A 15727-nucleotide genomic window follows, 5' to 3' on the forward strand; every position below is an offset into this window, starting at 1 on the left:
CTGCTTGCTGACTGGAGAGAAGCAGCAGACTTTGACCTCCTCCTTCGCTGAGATGCTCTGTCCCTCCTCGTCCTCTGCTCTACCTGGGACGAACGGGTAAACCACAACACGCCTGTATAGCCTGTCATTGCAGCGCAATGATTTAGCATGATCAAGCCCTTTAAAACACTAGCATGACTGAAGTACAATCGACAGAAGTAGCTTAGTGTGCTTAAATTCATATTTAGAAAAGGTTTCAGATGTCAAACATTTCTGAGATAATGGAATGGTGATGGATGATGATGATGATGGGAACCTTCTGAAAGCTTCATAATCTACTCAAAATGACCTTTCAGACACGCTGTTCCCTGAGCATGGGTTGACACTAAGGTCTCTCAGAGGCACTTGCCCGTCAGGCAAGTGGGGTGCACACGCAGATCCGACACACAAAAGTGTCCGAAGCGCGGGGACATGCGATTCCGAAAATGCGATGGTCCGACATGCGCTGCTCCCGTGCTTGCGGTTATGGTTATCTCCTTGCTCTGTGCTCCTTCTCCAGGTGTCTCTCTAGGCCTGTGATTGAACTTGAATCTTCGGTATACTTCCTATTAAAAATAAATTCAGACATGTTTGGAAAAACAACCGTCAAGCTCACAATAGCTAATTTGTAACTATTCATTTATTTTAAGTTTTAGAAATAAAGTAAAATAAATAAAAAAGTATGTAATTATGAAATATGACCAGTTTTGTACATAGTACATTATGTACTTAGCTATTGTACTTTGTTATGCAAAAAGTATTTTAAAAAATCATTAATAATCAATTATTTGCATGGCAATTAATCATTTGCAGAACGATGTCATGAACGAGTAGAAACGTGTGTAGCGGCAGAAACGTGTTTGGCTTCATTGAATAAAAAAATCACACACGTGTGAAACTGAGTGGTGCAATTCCCCCCCCCCCCCCCCCCCCCCCCCCCCCCCCCCCCCCCCCCCCCCCCCCCCCCCCCCCCCCCCCCCCCCCCCCCCCCCTCTCTCTCTCTCTCTCTCTCTCTCTCCTCATTACACAGCACTACCCCTCCCTCTGTTTCTGCCGCCCCCTACTGGTATAAATCAGTAACATACTCAGGCTCATACACACAGGTGTACACACAGGTAGGTACATGGACATTGCTGATTGTAGGAGTGGTTGCACCACTCAAAAAAAAAAACGGGTTTAGTGTGTGTGTGTGTGTGTGTGTGTGTGTGTGTGTGTGTGTGTGGTGTGGTGTGGTGTGTGTGTGTGTGTGTGTGGTGTGGCTGTGTTCCCCTCTCCATACCTCTAGTCACAAACACCATTGGCAGGATTCTCATCCATCCAGTCTGACCTCCCAGAGCTTCATATTTGACATATCTCCAGGCCCTGCGCTCTACTCTCTCAACATCTATTTATTTGCATTGTGGCCCATCCCAGCTAAATGGATAGCAGGCTTTTGTCACGTTCGCGTGTGGTGGCTTTCTCTCCAAATCGCATTTTCTCACCCTCCATCGCAGTGTTGCCAAGATTGTGCGAGAGAAATAAGCAACTGGGTCTGTGGAAACAAGCCCACAATATTTGACTATAGGCTATGGCTATTTGAACGCCAATCTGTTGCGTGAATTTCCCTGCACATTTTTGTATATGTTTGAAACATTTAATAACAGATCTTGTATTGTTGAGTGGGTTCCCCCCCCCCCCCCCCCCCCCCCCCCAAGAAAAAACTACAACCCTCAAACTGCCAACATTTACAAGTACACGAAAAGTCGCCTGTAATAAGCAGACATGGCAACACTGCCTCCTTCTCAGCCACTTTAGCTTACGCCTCCGCCCTCAGTTTTCTTTTTTTCTCCCCGCGGTCCTTAAAGCCGGGGTGGGTGCCGAGATGGTAATCAGAGACGAGGGCCCTCAAGTGCGAGAGCCCCGCGCTGAATGGCACTTATATAAAAGTGTCAATTCAAATCCTCTGCTTTCTCACCCATGGTATTATTGACGTTAACGGATCCCGTTGCAAGAGAACTGCCCTCTCCTCCCTTCTTCTTGATACCCATACATTAAAGAGGGGGGAAAAAGTGTACATATATTGAAATCCAACACCTCCTTCCTGTGTTTTTCAACTATTGTTGCCATAGGTGCTACGGTGGCGATATGTCACGTTTTAAAGATATATGTTTGACACTTGTTGTTTTCCCCTGTTGTTTTGTTGGTCTGTGGAGCGTTGAAAAATGAACCTGAAGTGTGATTTTTGTGTGTGTGTGTGTGTGTGTGTGTGCGTGAGCTGTTTGGGTGTAACCCACGCACGCCTAGAAATGTATACTGATCAATCATCATGTTTTGATGCTTGTGAACAATACGTTTTTCGTCCATGGGACGCGTCAGGCACATTCACACACGGGAGCACCTGAATAGGAGAAAGTGACCTTTTTTATACCTACTGTACATAACATTTGCATTTCCTTCTACATTAGTGTTTGTAAAATAAACTTACCCTTCATTAAAATGTGAATCTCGGGCCCCCACTGACCTCCAATTATAACATTAAAGTTAAATATTTATATTCTTTCAAAGCGAACGTTTTTAACTCAAATCTTTGCCTCCGAGGGGGTCCCTGGAACAGCATATTTAGATTTTGGGCAATTACATTTCTGGGTGTCCTTGATATTAAATAGTTTGAGAACCACTGCTAATGAAAACATATTTCTGAAAACTGTCATGATTTAGAATACATTTTGTAGAATCAGTTCTTTGGTCTAAGTGCGTTAATTGTCATGTTTGTTTTTAACCCATTTTTGGGGTTTGAAATATTATGTTATAATTTAGCTAGGTCGGAGGCCAATACATATCATTTTTGGGCTCCTTGACATGAAATATTGAGCACCACTGATACAGAAACATTGGTATTTCGGAAAACTTTTTCCGACGTCAGGCCTAAATGGGTTAAAGCTTACATCTCTCTCTCTCTCTCTCTCTCTCTCTCAGAGTACACCATCACCATGTACGACACCAAGAGCAGAGAGCTACGCTGGAACGCCACGTACTCCGACTACGCCTCCACGCTGCCTGACGACGACACCAAGTACAGTAAGAAGCCTTTGACCTTTGACCTGCAGCTCCGCTTCTCAAACTGTGGGTCGGGCTCCCCGAATGATTTGTTTCGGAGCGAGGGATGATTTGCTTAGTAGTTTTAAAGTGAGTTATTCCTTTCCTATCCGATGGAATATAGGTGGTGGTGAACCCCTGCTAGGCCTGTCGCAATTATTGCATGATTGTCTAATCGCAGTTATTTGAGATAATCACAATTATGTTGTCATCGTTTCCATGTTGAGTTTTTTTTATATATACAAAAAAAAAAACAATAAGCTGAAATAGCAGATCTACAAGCTTACAACACGTCACTTTGTGGCACTTAGTAAGCTTGTGCTGTAGATCAGCTACTACAGCGCACGCACACACACACACACACACACCCGTGCTCTGTTATAACATTGTCCATATAATCATCACGTCGTCCGTCCTCTCCTCCTCCAGAGATGGCCCACTTTGTGTCCAACGGGGACGGCCTGGTGGTGACGGTGGACAGCGAGACGGGGGACGTGCGGTGGGTCCAGCAGTACAACTCTCCGGTGGTGGCCATGTACATCTGGCAGCGCGAGGGCCTCCGCAAGGTGGCCCACACCAACGTGGCCGTGGAGACGCTGCGCTACCTCACCTTCATGTCCGGAGAGGTGGGCCGCATCACCCGCTGGAAGTACCCCTTCCCCAAGGAGAAGAAGCCCAAGGACAAGCTCATGTAAGCAGGCCTTCTGAGGTTCTTCTTCTCAGGTTCTTCTGAGTTGCTTTGAAGGTGTGGAAGTGGTTCGCAGAGCTCTGGAGGAAGGCTAGAAAGCCCCATGGGGGATGATGGGGACAATTTATATGCACGCACACAAATCATCAGTCATCAGCACACAAATCATCATCAGTCCCTAGACGATTTGCTTAAATGTGCAACATTGTTTTTCTCACTCAACAGTAAACACACCAACACACAAGAGTATATACATAAGTAATATACAGGCCCTGTATTATTGGGTATCTGCACATTTCTAAACTGGCAATTTAAGGTCCTTTTTAAGAACCTCTTTATTACCTCTAAAATTAACAATAATAAGACCATTAAATGGACAATAATAAGACCATTACTGAGTCAAAAGTAATCATCAGATCACACACTAAACATTCTCAAACATTGGCCTAATTGTCAAATATTAGAGGCAGACATTGACTGTTGTGAGCATGTATATCAGCTATTTTCTCAATATTCTGTGGAACCAAGTCAAACTAAATGTTAATGTTTCAAGTCCTTCAGAGCATACTTATTTACACGCACCTCAGCAGTGGGCGCAGGGCCAATTAGGCAATACCTCCTTCCATAATGTTTCAACTTTCCAGTTGAAATATGATTATCTTGTGGGGTCACTCACGGCCTGCAAAAAGTTTGAGAAACCGGTGCTGTATAGAAAGCCCACACAGGTACACGGCTTCATGTCTAGCCTTTCATTGCCATTCAAAGCTCTTTGTAAAATAGTTTTTGTCTCTAGAGCCGGGACTTTGACGCTCTCTTCTTTTAAACGGCTCGACATTTCAGAACGTCAGTGTTCTGGCTCTGAGGTTGTGGGTGAAACGCGGTCGCACTGAAGTACACTTTGATGTGCACGCATCGACACGCTTGGAACACCATCCAGACTCCAGAGTACAGCCATTGGCTAGTGTGTGCCTCTAGAAACATGTTGCAGCCTTTTGACATGCATTGCAGCAGCCTAAGATCATGCAGAGATGATGATCTGAAAGATCATGCACTTATTCTTATTCATGCGAGATTGCCCAAGGTGAGACTGGAGTCTAAACACGCATGTGAAACAGATGGTCCCTTTTGCTCCGAGTTTCATTACAAAGAATTTAAAGAAATATCACTTTCAAACTCGACACCTGCTATTCAGTGGAACAGAGAAACGGGTGCTTTCGGTGGTGTGAGCGTGCGTGCGTTATTGAAGGAGTGCAGCATTCAGTTTGTATTATTTTCATGCATTAACCACATGACCCCTAGTGTCTCTTTTCTGGGGCGAAAAATTAGCAGAAAATAGCCGATTCTCTACAAGCTCATGACGCGCCATGGCATGCCACAACACGTGAGCTTTTTAGATTTGCTCATTTTGCTGAAGAGATTTGCGGTACAGGGGGTAAAAAAAAAAGAGAAAAAGCAGGGGTCCTAGTATAGATCCCTGGGAGACTCCGGAGCGATAAAGCATATCGTCAGTGTCGGGTGGAAACCTCATACGTCCAAAACGTTTTTTTTTTTTTTTTTTTTTATTAAATTTATCCCACGATTTTGTAACCCAGTTTTTCTTATCACCCAGTGCCAATTATCTAATGTAATCCTGGGCGCTACACTTCCTCTGCCAACCTGGGGGGGCAGCGGACTGACCTCATGTCTCCTGTTACTTTTCAGCATTCAAATTGCCAAATGTTGCCTAAAGTAGCAGATCGCCAAGCTCAACAATGTTGTAGATTTTACTCTATAGATACCTTTGTGTGACACTGTAGTATGATCAAGTAGGACATCAATTTTACTACACATGTTGTGTGTCTGTGTGCGTGCATAATACTCGCGGCTCTTGAGACACATCCTCAACCGTAACAGGCGAGCAAACATTGACTCTTCTCCTGTTGTTGTGGCTGTCCCAGGGCTACGCTGTACGTGGGTAAATACTCCAGCAGCCTGTACTGACTTTATTAGCCCATTCTGACCTGAGATCAGATTCATACAAGGTTTCCACTGGACACACACTGGTCTGATGAACCCATTCTGACCCGAGATCAGATTCTAAAAAATGTCAGTCGTTCTTCGATTTTTCAAAAATAGCAGACCTACAAGCTCGTAGCGCGCCACTCGGTGGCGCGCTATGAGCTTGTAGATCTGCTTTTTTTCAATAGCTAAAGCATAACATGATGCCGACACCGAAATGGGTTCCCGTTCAGAATGGGTTAGGATCCCCATTATCTTCCTGGGGTCAACGCATGCACGCAAGTGCACACGCACGTATGAGCGCACACACGCACACAGACACACACAAACATAAAAAAGCATGACATTCAACACGACATTATATAACGGGACATTGACGTGGAAAGAATGTACAGAGTCAATAGTTTTCCTCACAAACAACGTTACTTTTCCATTTTTATACTGTATCATATCTGACGGGTGGGAAACCTCGTACGGTATTTCCAAAGCCGTTACTGGTCCAGATTGAAATAAGAAAATTAATGCACAGCAAAAGCAGCAGATCTGCAAGCTCGAAACGCGTCAAGCTTGTAGATCTGCTACTTTTGATGCTTCTGTGTGACGCTGTAGCATGACCCATGTAGGTTGTTATTTACATACGTTTGGCATATAGAGATGAAGAGTTTTCTCACCGACAGCAACAATATTCAACTTGTGCTCCAATTGGAAATACCAACCTTCAATTCCGTTACTTTTATACAGACATAAATAAAAGTAAAATATCCTAATGAACTAACTACAGAACTACTGTTCAGCTGAAGAAACGAGGAACTAGCTTCACATTTCAAGGATGTAATAATTCTGTACCAGTTGTTCTCTTTAAATTATGTTCTTTCTCTCCCTCTACTCTGTGCCACCCCCGTCTGCATATCATTCCTTGAATATTAATCCCTCATTCCTCAACATTTAAGGCGTCGTTGTTTTACCTGTCTTTTGGGAGTCGGCTAGCCTAAAACATTTTTATGTTAGTCCATCTACAAGCTCACAATGTGTGGCTTTGTGGCACGTTGTGAGCTTGTGGACAGCGTGTGCTCAATTACAAGACATCTAAACATGGCAGAGATGCACCGTATCCCCCCCCCTGAGTAGTCAGCATGCCCCTGGTCTAAGTCCACCATGCTGGGCTGCAGCCCAGGTCACAGCACCCCGACAGACTGACTGTCTGTATGTCAACAGTGGTTGTAGTTGCGCTTCTCTGAATGCTATTTTAATTTCACCTGCTCACGTGCTGTTCTCAGGAGTGATAATAATCTGCATTTTGACCTCTGGTTGCGTGTGCCATCATCATTGTACCCAGAGGTTATGCAGGAACGCCTTCGGAGTGAAAAAAATACGAGACTTTCTGGCCTCGACAGGCCATACATCCTAACAGAAAAGTCCTATTTGATTGCAATAAACGACTCGTTTTGCCACTCTCTTTATGCATGTGCATACCCTCTATTGTCTAAAAAAACACAATTCCCTTCAGTCCTCCTCAGACTCGGCTCATAGTTGATCAGGAGAATGTTTTGTCCATTTCAGAATCAGAATCGTCTTTATCGTCACATCGCAGTTTTACAAATAAAAAGTGAGTGTGCATACCGTATTTCCTATAGTTCCCATATTGTAAAGAGGTTAACCACTTAAGCCCTATACACTTGGGGCCCTATCTTTCACGCCACCTTACCCCATATGCCTAAATGTTTTAGACATGTTTTACTATTTGAAAAAAAAAAGAAAAACATTAAATAGTTCAAATCGCCAATCTATACATTTAACTTTTAGATAGAGTAGTTTCACTATTTCTAAATGTTTTTTATTTTTCCTATTTATTATTCCTGGCTGGTCGGGAATCAAACCAGGGACTGTGGTACTGGCATATCAATGGGTCACCTTTTTCTTTCATATTGAACTACTTTGAAAATGTTCACCTGCAATGACGTGCTCTAAACGGGGACGCCAGGTTGAACGTGATTAATAAGTGAACTTGCGTCTTAAGTTTATTCTCTTTTGTGTGTATGCACAGCCGCGCGGCAGCACCTTCCCCATGCTGGAGGGTCCAGGCAGCCAGGACTCTGGAGAAGACAAGGAGTGCGTGATCACCCCCAGCACCAGTGTCAAGTTCAACGCTGCCCTGAAGGAACGCAACCGCATCAACTTCATGAGGAACTACCTGCTCATCATAGGTGCGCCTCTTCATTTATTCTTCACTTGGCTTAAAAAAAAGTTGCTGTTCTTATCTCTTATAACTCTTATCCAGAGCGACTTAGACGGCAGACATTTGAATGCTCAGGGTAAAGCAGGAGCTCTGGTCAATAAATATCAAGTCAAATTAGGAAGGAAACTCCAAATACCAGCATCTTTTTAAACGACACGTTATTTAAATCACATTCGCTATAGCCTCCGCTACGTCTTCCCGGTGGGGACTCGTCCATGGCAGGTGAGCCCGTAGGACAACAACACACACATGTTTGGGGAGAAAACAAAAGATTAGGCTACTCTAAACTTGGGGATGGATTTCCGTTGAATGGAAACATATAGCCGTGTTTTCACATAACCAAAGTCCTGACAGTATAGAGGGTATGCACATGACACCATCATCAGACCCGGGAGTTATGTGGGAACGCCTACTGAGTGGTACAAACCCTACTTTGGTTTCCTTTCCATTGGTAATGATGATGATGAATAATAATAATAATAACTTTATTTGTATAGCACTTTTCAAAAACAAGTTTACAAAGTGCTTCACATACAATACACAAACAGGCAATTAAAATCAACAATGAAAATTTGTCAAATACAAAATACAAAAAATAATAAGAGATAAAAAGCAGAGACTGGGACTGTTCATTCAAACTCATTAAAAGCCTTTAAATAATAGTGGGTTTTTAAGAGTTTTTTAAAAGTGGACACTGAAGTGGTCTGTCTGAGTTCCAGGGGTAGTTGGTTCCACAGCAGTGGAGCCCTAGCAGCAAAGGCTCTGCCGCCTTGCGTCACCAGCTTTGTGTTGGGGGGGTTGAGTAAGACTTTGTCTACTGATCTGAGGTTACGGGAAGGTATGTGCGGGGACAAGAGGTCGGAAATGTAGGTAGGTGCTAGTCCATTTAGTGATTTAAAAACAAACAAGTTAATTTTAAAATCAATTCTGTACATGACTGGTAGCCAATGCAGTGAGGCGAGAACAGGAGTAATATGGTCATATCTCCTGGTCTTTGTGAGAACTCTGGCTGCTGTGTTTTGAACTAGTTGAAGGCGATTGATGGATTTCTTTGGGAGTCCAGAAAAAAGAGAATTGCAGTAGTCCAGATGGTTTGTGACAAAGGCATGAATAAGGGTTTGTGCATCGCTGAATGAAAGAAATGATCTGATTTTTGCAATATTCCTGATTTGGTAGATGGCTGTTTTCGTGATGTTGGTGAAGTGCTTTGAGAAGTTTAGATCAGAATCAAATAAAATCCCAGATTTCTAGCCTCAGGGGAGCACTGTAAGCCATGTGAATTTATAAACTGGATTTGATTTTCTCTGTGGGATTTTGGTCCAAATACAACTATTTCGGTTTTCTGGTTATTTATGGACTTCTCTCTTCACCTCAGGTCATCATGAGACTCCTCCTGCTGCTCACACCAAGATCCTGGAGAGGTTCCCCGACAGCCTTCCGCGCAGCCAGGCCAACGTCATCCCTCCCACCACCGAGAAGACCATAGAGGAGGTTTGTTGTTGTTGTGCCTCCATATAGATCTGCTTATTCCATGTGAACACTATTACTTATATATATATATATATATATTTATGTTTTTTGGGGCGGCGGTGGCTCAGGGGTAGAGTGCCTGGATGGGAACCGCAAGGTTGCCAGTTCGAACCCGGGCTCCCCTGTCGAAGTGTCCTTGAGCAAGACACTGAACCCCTAATTGCTCCCGATGTGCTAGTTGGTGCCTTGCATGGTTTCCGCTGCCATCGGTGTGTGAATGGGTGAATGTAATGCACAATCTATGTATAGCGCCTTTGATAAAGGCGCTATATAAATGCACCATTTACCATTTATCTACAAGTTCGAGCTTGTACAATTGTTGAATTGCCAACACCAAAATCTAAATGTCAGGTGCTTCCCCGGTTTTAATTGGTTATACAAAATGTGACACTTTATTGCTGCGTAATGTTCACGTTGAGAATTCATATTTTTGAACTGGTTGAATAATTAATAAACATTCTCAGACTTCTTGAGGGGTTCTTGATGTGTAATCACTGATCATATCGCGCTTCGTTCACACCGATCTCTCTCTCTCTCTCTCTCTCTCTCTCTCTGTGTGTGCGTGTTTAGAAGGTCAATGAAAGCGGTATGGACGACGGCCCCCCTGCGCCTCAGCCCGACACGTCCATCCAGGAGCCTCGGCCCAGCGGGCGCTCGCGCCCCGAGGCCCCCGTGGACTCCATGCTCAAGGACATGGCCACCATCATCTTCTCCACCTTCCTCCTGGCCGGCTGGCTGGCCTTCGTCATCACCTACCCCAAGGTTGGTACGCAACGCACCATTGCCACTTACTTAAAAACAACGTTTTCCAGGTTTGTAATTAACCCATTCAGGGTCGGGATCTCCTTTTGGCGTTATGTTATACTTTAGCTATTGAAACATAGCAGATCTACAAGCTCATAACTAAAGCTTGTTTGAGAACCACTGATATAGAAACATAGGGTTTTTCAGAAAACTGTCAGGATTTAGAAGACATTTGTAGAATCGTCCTCAGGTCTACTCTAAATGGGTTAACACAATGTTAGGTATCGTGGAGTTCTGGATGAATCATCAATGATGAGGCAAAATAAAGGATTTGAGACAATATTCTCAGGTGGTGTTGGTTATATTTCATGTACATGATATGGGTAGAAGTACAATGACACTCAGTCGGTCAGTGGTACGGTATTACAAGTAGCATATGTCATGGTAACATAAAGGTTAGATATATGCAACCATAATAATCTATTCCTCATTGGGAAAAGGTACCAATATACATAGTTGTTTTTCAATTAATTATGACAGTAAATCACTTAATATTACACAGAATACAATATTTGAATTTCCAGTCAAATCAAGTGCTGACATGCACGGTCTGTGCAAGTGTGATCTCATTTATATTCTGGACTATAATCTGACATCACGTGGGAAAAAACAACAGATTGATTACCTGTAAGGGTTCATTTGGTTCCATACCTCAATACAACCACCCCCTGGGGGACCGTTGAGAACACCACTGTCACACCTCAGACCTGGACACTGGTTGAGGGTTTTTGTTCTCAAACACTTTATTACATTATCCACATCTTTAGTCAAATGGTGCCACCTAGTGGACTACTGGGGGATGGATCTGCCACAGGCTTTCATCATGTGCATGTTTTGAAGACAGAATGTACAGTACATTAGGGTTGATATGACGCACGCACGCACACACGATACACATTGATTCATTGTCCAAAACACAACAATTCTTCTATTAGTACAGTAGTAGTAGTTATAACAGCTAAAACAAGAGTTTCGATAATTTACTTAAGGCCAGAGTAATCTAGTAAGAGAGTGGCGACACACTTTGATCTCACCGCAAAGTGGGGTGCTATGGTTTACAGTTCCAAACATTGGAACTATCCCATTGAGATAGAATGAGCACTTCCGCATTCCATCTTTACAATGGGAGTCAACGCTGTCCCCACTCTCTTACTAGATCACTCTGCTAAAGTCAACAGTCACCAGACTGAAGCTTTTATTCTGGGCCTGCTGGTAACCTGCTCAAAACGAGCTAGGGCTATATTCTATTTTATTATCATTTCCATGATGGATTAAAACGATTACCGGTAGTTGCATTAACCATTGGCGCCCGTTTTCTTTTTAAAACCCTTTTTCTTCAGAGTGTCCAAAGGCAGCAGCAGCTGCAGCACCAGGAGTTCCAGAGGCAGATGGAGGAGAGACTGGACCTGCTGCAGAGGCAGCAGCCCTTCCAGCTCCCCCCGCCCGCCGACCTGGGCCTTATGGGCGCTGACGGAGACTTCCTGGAGGTGGCGGGCCGCGCCCGCTCGGAGAGCTCGGACCACAGCAGCCCCAACGTCACGCCGCGCGCCTCCAACCACTCCAACCTGTCCGTGTCGGAGATGGGGAGCTCCGCCAACGAGCATGAGGACGGAGGTAAAGGCGTCGGGGGGGGGGGGAAGAAGATTAATGAAAATATATATATTCTTTAACCGTTTTTTCATAATCGACTAGACCTGGAGAGAAGGACTGAATCATACTAACGCGTGTCTCTCTCTCTCTGTGTGTGTGTGTGTGTGTGTGTGTGTGTGTGTGTGTGTGTGTGTGTGTGTGTGTCCTCTCAGATGACGACACCAACGCCGTCAGAGTGGGCAACATAAGGTTCAACCCCAGGAGTGTGTTGGGCCACGGTGCTGAGGGGACCATCGTGTTCAGGTGGGTGCTAATTCATCACTGATTACCATTCTGCACAACATTCACTTTACACACGTTTACACACGTCGTGACTGACAGATGTTTTTAATGGGTTATAAAATAAATTCAGGTGTGTAATAGTCACGTCGTTGACGAGTTGGATGTCCTCATAACACAAATAAGCCAAATTTCTAGGCCAATAAAAAGGCCCTCCATTGTATATTTCCACAGGTTTTTATTTTGTATTTATTTTTAAATGTGTCATCATTTTATAATGTCAGTCAAAGGGCTTAAACCTTGCTCAAATATGGAGTCATCATATCGCATAGCTATGCCATAGACCAGGTGTTCCCACACTTTTTGACTTGAGAGCTACTAAAAAAATGACAAGCTCAACCAGATCTACCCACCAAAAAGGTTACCTGTGGGGGCTTCGGAATTGTGGCAATGGCGTTGCATATAAGGAATGGGAAATACAGGGGATTCTCTTTTAAATGGAAGGGTTTTCTTGTATATAACTTTGTAATGCTACTGTTTGTGATAGAGTTCTTGAAAACAAAGGACTGAATTGTGGGTTTGAGCTCGCATGCTCCTTTTTGAAGTCAGTCAGTCAAGTCAATGGCATATAATGCCTTTTCAAAAACAAATGACATTTAAATAATATATTTTCAGGTCATGTGGTCTACCTGCACAACCTTTGTGATCTCTACTGGTAGATCATCTACCTTTTGGTCACCGCTGCCATAGACTGACGTCATACATGTCTGATGATCACGGGCTGATCACATGAAGTCTGAGAGTCACAAGCCACGCGTCGTTCCCACGCGGACCATAACAATATCCTAGCTTTTGTCAATAAAAAAAAAAAAAACCCTGCCTTTCCTATATACTCTCTCTCCACCAACGCAGGGGTCAGTTCGACAACCGTCCGGTGGCGGTGAAGAGGATCCTCCCGGAGTGCTTCAGTTTCGCCGACCGGGAGGTGGAGCTTCTGAGGGAGTCGGACGAGCATCCCAACGTCATCCGCTACTTCTGCACGGAGAAGGACCGCCAGTTCCAGTACATCGCCATCGAGCTGTGTGCCGCCTCGCTGCAGGAGGTACTGGACTGGACTGACCTTTTTATTCAGTGTGGTTATGGTTTAGCCACTAAATGGGAATAATTGCCGTAACCCCATTTTGGTGTTTTGGAATATATATTTTTTCAGAACCAACGTTTTTAACTCAAATCTTTGCTTCTGGGGGGGGGTCCCTGGAACAACATATTTTCAGATGGGTGTCGGACGCCAATTGCATATCATTTTTGGGGTCCTTGACATGAAATATTGAGCATCACTGATAGAGAAACTCCACGCACCGCTTGTCCTCCTTTTACTAATATGGGGCCTTGTGTCTTTTTTGCGGGGAACTAGCCCCTCCTGTGCCCAGCTTTCCGTGTTTGTTGTAAAACACAAACATTGAAGACAAAAGTGAGGACAGAAAAGTGAAGACGCAAATTGTGATTTGCCGGAATTACATTTGTGTCGATTTGATTGGCTGAGCACGGAATGTGATGTATGCTGATGTATGATGATAAGAGCGTCTTTTTTTTTCCACCAGTATGTGGAGAAGAAGGATTTTGTCCGTCACGGACTAGAGCCCGTGATGCTGCTTCAACAGGCCATGTCGGGACTAGCTCACCTGCACTCTCTAAACATCGGTAACTATCGCTGACTACTGTACAATGTCACAGAATTCCATTATCCGCTTATTGTTCTTAGATTAGAGGGCCACCCAGCATTAGGTGTTAATTAGCTTCCATCCTCCTCCAGTCCACAGAGACCTGAAGCCCCACAACATCCTGGTGTCCATGCCCAACGCCCACGGCCGCGTGCGGGCCATGATCTCCGACTTCGGCCTGTGCAAGAAGCTGGCCGTGGGCCGCCACAGCTTTAGCAGGAGGTCCGGGGTGCCGGGCACCGAGGGCTGGATCGCACCCGAGGTCCTCAGTGAAGACTGCAAAGACAACCCAGTGAGTCTGTCGTACTGAATGAACCCAGAGCGAGCACCAGAACCGTTGGTGCTTCTCCCTCTGCATAGAACCGACCCCGGCTCGCATCTCAATGCAGTTGGGACAGTGCCTGAACACATACATTGATACATTTTTTTTACATTGATAACTGAATTTCCCCACTGTAGTATTGGCAGTAACATTCACAATGTCTATAACTAGTGCTGGAAGTTGCTATGTTGGCCAGCTATGGCAGTCCTACATAGCCTTGCATAGCATTAGTATCACTGCGTGGATATTAGTCTCGTCCCTCTCAGCATTAGAATTTATTTTTGCAATGTCCTGCCCCATATTTGCAATTTTGCATACTTGCATACCTGGTTGGTTATAGCCTGGTTCCAGACAAATTATGTTTGGCTCGTCACCATTTCGGCCGTGAAATCCTCCCACAATTGAGAGGGACCAGGCTTAATCTGCCTGGGGCAATATGCATTGCAAAGGCAGATGAAGGCTGGCTATGTGAGGCTAGGCTCCTACATGCAGTGGTTTTATGTTATTCATGCCATACGTGGAGTTGTGAATAAATTACATCTGGGTTTCTGACAACGGCACTAGATCATGACCTTCCATTGTTGTTCTTCTCTGTGTGTAGACCTGCACTGTGGACATCTTCTCAGCGGGTTGTGTGTTCTATTACGTGGTGTCCCAGGGGGAACACCCCTTTGGCAAGGCATTACAAAGACAAGCCAACATTCTACTGGGGACATACAGTCTGGACAAGCTCCTGCCTGACAAACACGGTGAGACAGACAGATGGAGGCTGCCTGCAATTTGTAAAATAGTTTGAGTCATTGATTTGTTGATTGATTGATCCCTAAGGGGATACACAGGAGTCTAGCATCGTGTCCTCCTACTCGTACTTTGTGAATTTATCTGTATTGTGTAAACATAAATTAACGTCGACAGCAGGACTATTTAAAACAGGAAGGATTGTAAATTGAAAATGAAACTTTGTAATCAGCATACTGTACAGTAAGTGGGGTCTAGTGGCCCTCAGGGGACTTCCCCAAGGGGCCCTCAGCTAAATGAGTAACCACCTAAACACGTTTATTTTTCAGTTATTCGAAAATAGCTGATCTACAGCCATCCCGGCGCGGTGTGAACTTATCGATTTGCAACTAAAATAAAATTGGAAAGATCTTAACAAATCTTTAAAGGGGGAGTGTCACAGCCCGAGATTAACATTGCTGATAAGGTACATCACGTGGTCTGAATGAAAACAGTTTCAAACGACACGTGACTATATCTCAGGCTCTGACGTGACCTAGCATCTAGCCGAGCTGAGTGGCTAGCGCACTAAAGGCTAATAGTTTTGAGGTAACCTTTTGCGTCATACTAGGTGAAAGTATAATAAAAAAAAATATTTTATTGCTCGAAAATCTTCCTTACAATGACATTGAGTTGTTGCACTGAACTGAACTGAACTGTTGCATAATCGCAATTTTGCGTGACTAGTC

The 15727-nt window shown here is 44.3% G+C and overlaps 1 protein-coding gene across 1 annotated transcript in view; it reads left to right on the top strand.

Moving 5' to 3' along the window:
* ern1 (endoplasmic reticulum to nucleus signaling 1) overlaps positions 1–15727 on the top strand; it is a 39650-nt gene that overhangs the window by 16036 nt on the left and 7887 nt on the right. The window contains 15 exon segments of the mRNA XM_080775192.1: positions 1–73; positions 75–96; positions 2974–3075; positions 3523–3784; positions 5719–5754; positions 6389–6398; positions 7824–7983; positions 9391–9506; positions 10116–10307; positions 11690–11963; positions 12152–12242; positions 13131–13320; positions 13820–13919; positions 14032–14231; positions 14863–15010. Of these exon segments, the coding sequence (XP_080631318.1) occupies positions 1–73; positions 75–96; positions 2974–3075; positions 3523–3784; positions 5719–5754; positions 6389–6398; positions 7824–7983; positions 9391–9506; positions 10116–10307; positions 11690–11963; positions 12152–12242; positions 13131–13320; positions 13820–13919; positions 14032–14231; positions 14863–15010 (1976 nt within the window).

This window comes from Protomyctophum bolini, assembly GCF_963924005.1.
Source record: "Protomyctophum bolini genome assembly, chromosome: 11".
Taxonomy (NCBI): Eukaryota; Metazoa; Chordata; class Actinopteri; order Myctophiformes; family Myctophidae; genus Protomyctophum; species Protomyctophum bolini.